Source organism: Leuresthes tenuis, unplaced genomic scaffold (assembly GCF_036924035.1).
Source record: "Leuresthes tenuis unplaced genomic scaffold, fLeuTen1.0.hap1 SCAF_13, whole genome shotgun sequence".
NCBI lineage: Eukaryota > Metazoa > Chordata > Actinopteri > Atheriniformes > Atherinopsidae > Leuresthes > Leuresthes tenuis.
The window spans coordinates 20,364,907-20,376,094 of NW_027325367.1; the positions used below are offsets into that span (position 1 = coordinate 20,364,907).

Genomic DNA, 11,188 nt, shown 5'->3' on the forward strand with positions numbered 1-11,188 from the left:
ACAATTTTAGTTGTAATAATCAAGTGGTTAAAAAAACAGACAATTTACTGACACTAAATAGTGACCCCAATTTGTATTAAACAGAGGAGGTTGTCACACCGGGTTAGCTGTGGTGTGGCTTTGCAAGAATGTAGGACCCAGATGCAGATATTTATAAAGAAAAACTTGATTTATTTAGAGCACAAACAAAAGATGCAGCTGAGCCAGATCACAAAAAACTATGAACATGAACTAACAAAACAAAACGTGGCTTGAACTATGAGTAAAGTGACTATGACTATGGACAATGACTATGAATAAGAACGATTAAAGACCAACCTGACAACATGAATGTAAATGTAAATGTAATTTATTTATACAGCCCTTTACGACAATCCATTTCGGTGTACCAAAGTGCTTTACAGCAGATAATAAATAAAGAAAAGAATAAGTAAAAAACAGTAAGATAACAGTAAAAGCAATAAAATACAGCAAAATTTAACAAGATAAGATAAGATTGAATGATGGTGGGGATCTTGCCCTGACATGAGGTAACCTGGAAACTAAATACTGAGGGGAGGTGATTGGTGATGGAGTGCAGCTGAGAACAAAACGGGTGACATGGATTAACCTAATGACGGGACACAGAGTGACTGTGGAAAAACAATGCTAAAACTAATGACTTAATGGAAACCTAACATGAAAAACCAAAGGACCCAATAAAAATCAAAATCAAAATCACACCAAAACCCACAGATGTGGCAGAGGTAGAACATTAAAGGAAATATGAAGTTGTGGAAGTACAGTGTGTTGAAGTACAGATAATACAATTTTTGGTGCTGCTGTATTTCTAATAGAACTACTAGTATTTATAGTTTTTCTTCAAAAACAAATATTATGAGTCATAAAATGAATGTTCTCCACACTGAAAAAGGATTTCTACCTTTTCTATTTACAGATAACATCTAAATAATTTAGAGTCCTGCATGCTTTCTGGCTGGGTGTCCTGCTGAGATAGGCACATGCATACAAGCACACACACATCAGTCTTCCCCAGTTTCTCACGCTACCTTTTTGAACTCTTTCTCCTGCACAATGTGCATATACGTGCACACACACAATCATACACTCCTGCACCATGTAATAAAACACTGACTCTACCACCCACCCTGCAGTACAACACAGGAAGCTGACGGCCCTCCCCCTTGTCCTTCCGCCTTGCTCCCATTGGATGAGAGGCTTGGATGCTGGCAGTGTCTCAGACCTATAAGGTGTCTCCAAGGTGATGTCATGGAGGCAGCATTGATGCTGTTGCTGATGCTGTTGCCCGGTGCCTGCATCCACGCAGCCAGACGGGGGTTACTTTAGTCAGCGGTCCACCATCAGCAGCAGAGACGACAGGGACAGAGGGGGGGTAAGTCTGCGGCACCTGCGTCACAGCAGGGTTCTTGGTTCTGATTGTTAAGTTCCATTGCCAAACTGGATGCAACCTGAGAGTGTGTGTGTTTTCCACTGTGTTAGCAGGGTGTGATGGGGTGAGAGAAATGGTGGTGATGATGCGGTGTTTCTTGCTGGTAGAGAAAAGAGAAGAAGGGAGGGCAAGAGAGAACTCAGTGTACCCATAAACTGTAATGAAACCTCTGTCATTTATTATTGATCCCACATAAGTATGAATGCAGCTTTGGTCTGGCTTACAGAGGAGAGTGGGGGAGGAAACAGAGGTGTGCACAGAAAATGTGTGTATACAAGACATAGTAACAGTGAGATAATGAAGTGTCTTAGAACAAGAAGAAAAATTTGATTAACACCTGTAAAAAAGTCCTGATTTGTCATATACTTTTGACCAAAACGTTTATTTTCTATTTTTAATTTCTTATTTAGGAGTTTGGTGTTACAGTGTCATTATTGTGTGTGGAAGGTGACTTTGTAGATGCAAGCATTAGGTGGAAAAAATGGCATATAAAGTAACTTCTGTAGATTACCTCTATCCAGCTTAGTCAAAATGCTTGATAAAATTCATGATTTAAAGGATCCTTTTACACCATTGTTGTTGATATTTAGCTTAATTGCAAACTTCAGTGATAAGCTGGCCTATATTGTTGTAAATGCTCATCAAAGAAGGAGTTCCGTAATGTCATCAAGAGTGTACACACTTGATCAATCTTGGGACAAAAATGTCATATTTTTTTTAAACAGTAAATATGACAACTTATACAAGTTGTACATCAAATATTTTACCCAAGGAAACCTAGATATGAAAGAAAAAAACTTCTTTAAAAGTCAAGGTTCATCTAGCACATTATATATAAAAGAGGTCTGAGCTGTGTGGAAAAATGTGAGATCCATCTACTTAAGCAAAATCTCAGCTGGCGTGACCGAAAGCAAAGCTACTCTAAGCACAGAAAGATAGAAAAAAATGTCAGCACACAGATCATTTAAAATGCCAACAAAGCATCATACCCAAACATTAGAAGAGGTTGACTGTGAAATACTTCCAACACTGCATGTTTGTGTTTGCAGACAAAATCCACATTTGGATAAAGCGGGCGTGGCGGATGCATGACTGAAACACAAGAGGTTTCAGTCAACTCAGCAGACTGAGTGTTTGTTCTCCTGTGTGGGAAAGCTGTTTTCTTTTTATATAGATAATATAATGTCCTGATTAGGCTCAGTGTAAGATCATGGTTTGGGTTAAAGTAAAACCTTTTCACAATATTAACTGAATGGTATTAAGCGAAGCCCCATCCCATCTTCAACAGGCATCTCCTTAATTTTCTCTACCATCTATTGAACTTTGAGTAAAATTTTAGGCACAAAGATACTGGACAACAATACAAATCAATTGCTGTAATTTTTTATTTCATGTTTACTAGAATAAAAATCATCCAGATTTTTGAGACCTTGTTACCCTTCAGCGTAGATGAAGGGTGATCTGGTAATCCCCTGAGTCAAAAATTCCATGTATGTGATAGTTCAATACACAGGTTCCTTATGAAATATAAAATGTCTATCCATATGGCCCCATATGCTCCCTTTGCAAGCTGCTTTCTTGCTTTGTGCTAACTAACAAACAAGACACAAAGTGCTGTTATTCCAGTGGTAAGCAGTACATTGATCTGCAACCTCAGTGGTTTTATCAAGATTAGGTACAGCAGTGTTTGTGCGTGTAGTGTGTGTGTGTGTGTGTAGATAGATAGATAGATAGATAGATAGATAGATAGATAGATAGATAGATAGATAGATAGATAGATAGATAGGTAGGTAGGTAGGTAGGTAGGTAGGTAGGTAGGTAGGTAGGTAGGTAGGTAGGTAGGTAGGTAGGTAGGTAGGTAGATAGATAGATAGGTAGGTAGGTAGGTAGGTAGGTAGGTAGGTAGGTAGGTAGGTAGGTAGATAGATAGATAGATAGATAGATAGATAGATAGATAGATAGATAGATAGATAGATAGGTAGGTAGGTAGGTAGGTAGGTAGGTAGGTAGGTAGGTAGGTAGGTAGGTAGGTAGGTAGGTAGGTAGGTAGGTAGGTAGATAGATAGATAGATAGATAGATAGATAGATAGATAGGTAGGTAGGTAGGTAGGTAGGTAGGTAGGTAGGTAGGTAGGTAGGTAGGTAGGTAGATAGATAGGTAGGTAGGTAGGTAGGTAGGTAGGTAGGTAGGTAGGTAGGTAGGTAGGTAGGTAGGTAGGTAGGTAGGTAGGTAGGTAGATAGATAGATAGATAGATAGATAGATAGATAGATAGATAGATAGATAGATAGATAGATAGATAGATAGATAGATAGATAGATAGATAGATAGATAGAGGGAATGCTAACTGCAGACACAGGTATCATTCTTACTATGTGGTTTCAGAGATAATGAAAAAAAATTAAAGAATTGAATATAAGCTATTTAAATTCTTCAATTCTTTAACGGCGTATCATTCTATTTTCTTAGACTTGAACGAATGTATCACTTAGCTAAATTACTTCCATCTGTTGTGAATGATCTGCTGGGCTGTGGGTAGACACACCCGATCAAAGATTTCTGATTGAATGAGCCCCATATCAGAAACCATGGCCATGTCTACCGCTGTGATGGAAAACTGTTAAATGAAGATACGAATGCTGTGAACATTTTGGTGCATAACCACAAGATAACAGACTTTGTATGCAAATGGTGCTGGCTTCCAGAACTAAAACAAACTTAATTATAGTGTGCACTTGGCTGAGAGAAGGTCGACAAACTGTAGAGAACACCCCTGGATTCTTATATGATAAAATTTTCCAATTGGCAAGCAAAAAGTATTTGAATGATTAAGAATTATTTGAAGGGATTAACAGTGATTCAGAAAATTATTTGCTACCCCCCCACCACCACCACCACCCCCCGCCCTTCTCTTTTTCTGTTTCCTTTTTATTGATGATAGTACTAATTGGCCACTCATTTGGCCACAAGTCTTTTTCACTTAGATAAAGTGGGGAATTGAGGGAAATTGATAAGAAATCATTATTTCATGTTTAAAATCTTGTCCACTCAGTTTAGATGTTTAAAAACTCTACGTAGAATAAAGAAAACACATTTGAAGAATTACAAGAAGTCCACCAAGCATGGATGACACCATCTGACAGACATGGAGAAACAGATTAATAGCATTTGGTGAGAAAGTCTGGCGAAATCTGCTGCACCACTGCCTCTTTGCCTCAGTGCAAATTATTCTGCTCAGTTTTCAAGTTCATTCAAAATTCAATAAAACTATTGTTGATTTGCATTTGCTCTTGCAGCCTTTTGTCATGATTAGCAGTCTACAATCAGAGGATCAAAGAGACATATTCACCACGAATATGTACTTCAAACGTTTAGTTTGAAGTACATATTCGTCAGGCGGTAAAACAGACTAATTCTCTGCTTTGTTATTTACACTAACCTGTTTCCTTCTTGCATCAACAATTACAGCTGCCTCTCTCACTTGTATCATGACTGTGATCTAGTGCAACACAGTGCAACACACAGTAGGCTTGGAAGAAAACATGTCCCCCTTGCTTGCTGTTTGACTGGAAGTTTAAGCTTTGTGTGTACAATTCATTGTACAATTCAAAGATGGACCACAGTAAGACTTATCTTCTGGGTTTTGCACCAAATCAGGTCACCAGTATCATCAAGGTAATAATACAAAGTAATTTTCTAAAAAGATAGGTCTATCTGATATGTCTGTTATTAGGTCGGTTGCTTAGCGTTGTAACTTTCGGCTGAGGAACGTTGCAAAAATACACTTTCTGTTATCTGTCCTGCACTTAGAAATCGTATTCCATGCTTTTACGTTCTCATGCATTTAACTGCTCTTATTCCTGACCACGCAAGACTCCCTTAACTGCTTACAGTTGGTTGATAACTTCACTGCAAAACTGCTTATTAAGCCCCATTATTGCACTCAATATCACTCCAGTTCTCAGTCATTTAGGATTCAGTCGAAAATCCTCTGCCTTGTTTAAAGAAACTTAAACAAGAAACAATCATGCAGAAAATAGCATTAGATTTTAAGCATTGAGGATTTCTCAAGTTAGATCATATGGAAAAATCATATGTGTAAATGATTACGCATTGTAATCTTTTGTTTAGAATTAGCAGATTATTAGCAGATTATGTTTTTTCCCTGCCTTTGATGTGTTAGCACTGTATTTGAACTGCATCTTGAGTCCAGATGGGTGACTGAAAGGCAAAATGCAAAGCTGCATAAAAGCTCAACTTCAATGCAGAATATTGAACCTTTATGGTAATAGGTAATGCAAGTGATCTGCAGTATTGTGTCTGTATAATTCTGTCCTCAGTCACTGCTTTTCAGATTCATTATGTGACCTTTGAAGTTGCTTCATTAAAGCATTCCCTGGTGTTTGTCTGTGCATGTACCTCTGACAGAGTGAGACAGATCTGCAACATCCCTGGAGAGTTACATACGCAGTGAGAAGATGACTCTGGCAGGTGAGCGCAGAAATTCACCTTACAACACCCCTCATTTACTCTGTATATAGTACTGATGACATCATATTTTATTTTCTGCGTCATGTTATCATTATGACAGTTAATATAACATAATGAGAATGTCTAATCACTATTACTATAAAAAGAGTTACATCATCTCTTCGTGAATGTTTGTTCAGGATTCTGTTAGTCAACAAAGGTTTGTGTGTGTGTATGTGTGTGCGCGCGTGCTTCTGTGTGTCTGTGTGTCTGTGTCCTCAGCCTATAAAGAGAAGGTCAAAGAGCTCCCCCTGGTGTCTTTGTTCTGCGCCTGCCTGAACCCACACACTGCAGAAAAAACTACTTACAAGGCAGAGGGTAAAAGTAATCTCCTTCACACAAACATTAATGATTATATTGTGATAGCATTTTCAGAGTCAAAGGACATTTGGCATTCTAGGTAATTTAACGTTTTGATAAACAGAAGATATGAAGATGGTAGATAAAAAAAAACGACACAATGCATCCATAAAGGTTTATATTTGTGATCTGAAAACGTAGATGCAGTGGACCTGGGCTGGTGTGTCATCAAAGACGTTGAAGTGATCGAGTTGAACAAGCGAACATCAGGCCAGGCTTTCGAGGTAATCCTCAAGCCCCCATCCTTTGATGGCGTGCCAGAACTCAACACCTCCATGCCGCAGCGCCGCGACCCATCCCTGGAGGAGATCCAAAAGAAGCTGGAGGCTGCTGAGGAGAGACGAAAGGTGAGGAAAGAAGGGATTTGGTAAGGCCTAGCATCATAACTGCCAAAAACTTAACTTGGCAGTGCCTCACTAGTAACCCTAACCCTGGTTATTTGTCGCTCAATCAGGCATCTGTTGACACACCTTTTGGGCCAGGTGATTTATCAGCTGAAGAAGAAAAAAACATGGCAGAGCCAAATTTAAAAGAATGCATTCACCTAACTTCAATATCATGTTATCTTCTACATTGATTTTTTTGGTCTTGAATTATTGAAAAACATACTAAAAAGTGTATCACAGTAGATTAGATTAATAGTGAATTACTACTTCCCAAGATCTGACTTACCTGTGTCTTTTTTGCTGTTCAAAGGAAGCAAGCTGACAGACTAATGTATACTTACCTCTATATTTAATGTTTACAGCATGTTTTTTTATTTGTAATAGGATCCTTATACTGGGGTGAGGAAATAAATACATAAGGTCACATCAGGCAAAAACATAAAAGCCCTAACATTAACCTTAAACATAATCCCAAAGGATGCCTAAAACTACTGAAAACTTGCTAAACACCAATCATCAAGCATCAATTCCACATTTAAAGTTCTTCATCCCCCAACCAGTGTCAGGAAGCTGAGCTACTGAAGCACTTAGCGGAGAAGAGGGAGCACGAGCGTGAGGTGATCCAGAAGGCCTTTGAGGAGAACAACAATTTCATCAAGAATGCCAAGGAAAAGCTGGAGCAGAAGATGGAGGCCAACAAGGAGAACAGGGAGGCCCTTCTGGCTGCCATGCTGGAGAGGCTGCAGGAGAAGGTACGTCCTACTTGATTCTAATTTCTGACCCTTTTTGGAGAGCTTTCAAAATAATTGTGAAGTTTTCTAAAACTCTTGGTCCACTCAACCAAGAATCCTCTTTCATGCAATTAAACCCATAACTGGCAGTTTATTTTTCATTTCTGATTAAATTTTTATCCTCATGTATGTCATAGTTTTTAGAGCAAAAGGTTGAGTATCTTATCAGTTCTGTGGAAGGGTTTCCTTCAAGACTTTTATCAAGAAACATGGTAAAAATTTGTTTTTCTCCAACAGTTTTGCTCTTTTTTTTTCAACTTTTGCGTGTTTTTTTTTAGTCAGTCTAGTCCTTTGTGTTTGGCATCCTTGGGTCTATTGAGAGGTGCTGATTAAATACTTTTTAAATCAACATCCACTGCTAAACTTACTTGTAGGGTTCCTTTTTGAGGTATTTTCAACACGTGTGACATGTACAGCCATTTTGCTTCAGAGAGAGCTTTTCTTCCTCAGTTCTTCAGGCTTTTCAGTAACATGTAATTTATAATATGCTGGGAGAAGGTAGTCTTGATGACAACAAAAAAGAGAGTCAAATTGTATTCTATAATTTTTGTTTCTGGACAGATTTATCAGGCTCAACTTATTAGTGTATTCAGCTTTAAAGCTGATAATAAATGTAAATCATTGAAGAGAACCTAACCTGTCTCTCCCCCTTTTTTCCTGTCTTTTTTGCGAAGCTTGGCTAATTGCTAAATAAAGGTTTAGGTCATTGTTTAAGAAAAAAATGCATATTAAAGATGTTACAGTAGAGTTTTACTTATCTAGAATAAGCTAAAGAGTGTGGCTACTTTTAGAGTGAGAATGAACTACTTTCATCCACCCATCCATTTTCTATACCTACCTAATCCAACTCAGGGTCGCAGGGAGGCTGGAGCCCCTCCCAGCAGTCATTGGGCAAGAGGCGGGTCACACCCTGCACAGGTTGCCAGTCCATTACAGGGCCACAGACGCAAACAACCATTCATGCTCATACTCACTTCTAGGGTCAATTTAGAGTCACCAATCAAGCTGACATGCATGTTTTGGGGCGGTGGGAGGAAGCTCAAACCCGGTGAGAATCCACACATACATGGAGAGATCATGCAAACTCCACACAGAAAGGGCACATCCATGATTTGAACCAGGAACCCTCTTGCTGAGGAAACAGTGCTAAGTTGAAGTAGATCTGTTTAATTGAAGCCCTACATTTTCTAAATAGTAATAAGCTTTAGTGTCATAAACCTGCTCACTCTTCTATTTTAAAATCTTTCACAAGCTTGATCAGTAATCATGAATATTTGATGAGGTGAAAAAGAGTTTTCAGTTCTCCGCGGTTGTTTTCATTTGGCTGTTTAAATGTTCATGAACATGCGACTTTTCTTGGGTCTGCCTTGTTAATGAAAAAAAAAGTTTCTTTCTTTCTATGTTCCTGTGTCTGTGTTGCAGGATAAACATGCAGAAGAAGTGAGGAAGAACAAGGAGTTGAAGGAGGAGGCCTGTCGGTAGATGAGTGGCATAAGGGAGCTAAAAGAGAGAAAGATCAAGATGGCAAGGGGTTTTTTTTGAGTCCATTTAGAAAAAAATAAGAGAAAATTAGAAAAATGCAAAACAGAAAAATAGAACTCAAGAGCAGCAAGAAACTTGAATGACTTGAAAAAGGCAGGTTTCATATTTGATGCATGTTGTAAGAGTTCTGAACAAGCTGTACAAAGTTTAGCCAACTCTTAATGTTGAAAAATCTTTTTTCTCCAAAAGCAAACGGATGGATGGGGGGGGATTAACACAAGCATTTCCAGTGTTTGACAACTACGATTGTTTGGTGCAAGATTATGGAAAAAAATAATTGTAACTCTATTTCCCAAAGTCAGAAAACAGGAAATTGCAATTCCCTGAATAAAATTATAGCATCATTAACTGAGCTATGATTTTTCTTGCTGTTGGGTTTGAAGTAGTCGTGGAATAGTACCAATTTGGCGACAATGCATTTGAAGACAGTCTTCAGTCAGAATGTAACAATGGAACTGAGAGTTGTAATCTGAACTGTTACGCAGTAAAACGTGAAAAACGTAGTGATGTGCTTAAAACTGGACACAGAAGCCGTATTTAGTCACTACCACAACACACTAACACAAGTCAAAACCAAAAGCTTCTTCAGTTTTCATGTCCATGGTTCTTCTGTACCAGCCAATACACATAAATGGAATGTAACATACAAGCTTTTGCAGATTCAGAAATAAAAATAAAAGCTGATTTCCGTAAGTTCACTGTTTTCATGTTAATTCTTCACTGCACGGTTTTTGAGATCTTTCAGTTTGTCTTGGGATGTCTGTGTGTGGTAAGCTCAGTGAGTCTCACTAAATAATTCATAAAATTTCAATGATGAATCAGTTTTTGTTTCTACAGTGCTCTAAGAGAGGAAAGCTCGGCTTTAGTCTACCATTTTCAGGCTCACTGTAAAACTTTAGCTGTAGTGTAGAAGTAGACACTAACATGCATATGAGTATCTTAGTTTTAGAGCACTGATTGCACTCTTATTTCAGTAAGCACAACTCGAAAGCACATTTGCCTACAAGAGCGACATTGAACATATTCAGTAAAAACAATATAACACCAGGATGAGGCAAAGTCAGGGTCAGGTCAGAACTTGGTGAAACTCTGTGGGTTAAATGACTAACCAGTGGTGTCTGTTTGCCTTGGCATGTCTCAATGTGCTCTGATTGTTATTTTGTGTTTTTAAAAGACATCGAAACCTAAAAGAAGAAGCAGAAAGATTAAATATGCCAGAGTTATTGAGTCATATAGATTTCATACCGACTGGACTGACGTGTTAATGTTTGCACTGTAACAAGGGAGTTGTAACATGGGATTTGTACCTGCTGTAACTGTGTGTTTGCTGTATATTTTCAAGGTTGGATTGATTGTATCAATTTGGCATGTTCAGTAAAAAAGCTTAAATGAACTCCTACTTTGGTCTCTTACTTTTCAAATTAAATATAGAATTTTTTTCGTTGACTGTGATCAGATTTTTGGTAGTCCATCCGTTCTGCACCCCATATATTATTATTTTTCTTTGCTCAGTCAAAAACATCCTTTAAATAAGTAATCAATCTCGCTAGACTGCATGACTTTGAATTTAATGCATGCAATTAGATTAACATAAAGCGAACAAACAGGATTTAAGTCACTATATTGAAGTAATAGCAAACATATAATTAATTCAAATACATTTGCAAAAGATGCCAAAAACCTCCTTTCTATGAAAATACAATTCATTGTTGTCATTTGAATTATTGAAAAAAAAACATTAAAAAAAAAATTGAAAAAATTATCATTATCACATAATCTAAAACTTTATATTTTCAATAACACTCCTTTAAAGATGAAGTTGTCCTGGTAAAAATGTTTTCTTAAATTAATCTATCCAATATATAAAACATCTAGCAGTGTTTCCATTCACTGTATTTTACCTGCGAATCTAAGCTACTTTAAGCCCCCTTTCACCACTAGGGGGCAGAAATAGACATCCAGCTCCTTGCAAGTTTTGAAAACTACCAGGTTATTGTCATTGGTAGCATTGAAAATGGCTGAGCACATTAGAAATTAGCAAAAACAAAAGTGGTCGATAGTAAGTTACTTTTTTTGTAGCTTGACGGTACACAGAGAATACTGTCAACTGTTAACCAACCCATTTTAATT

The 11,188-nt window shown here is 37.8% G+C and overlaps 1 protein-coding gene across 1 annotated transcript; it reads left to right on the forward strand.

The window, feature by feature from the left end:
- The first annotated feature begins 1,284 nt into the window (after positions 1-1,284).
- On the forward strand, positions 1,285-10,451 carry stmn4 (stathmin-like 4). The gene is made up of 6 exons (XM_072362504.1): positions 1,285-1,393; positions 5,878-5,940; positions 6,202-6,297; positions 6,481-6,686; positions 7,286-7,477; positions 8,939-10,451. Exons 2-6 carry the CDS (start codon positions 5,928-5,930, stop codon positions 8,996-8,998), a joined length of 567 nt encoding a protein of 188 aa, XP_072218605.1. The 5' UTR covers positions 1,285-1,393; positions 5,878-5,927; the 3' UTR covers positions 8,999-10,451.
- The last annotated feature ends 737 nt before the right edge of the window (positions 10,452-11,188 follow it).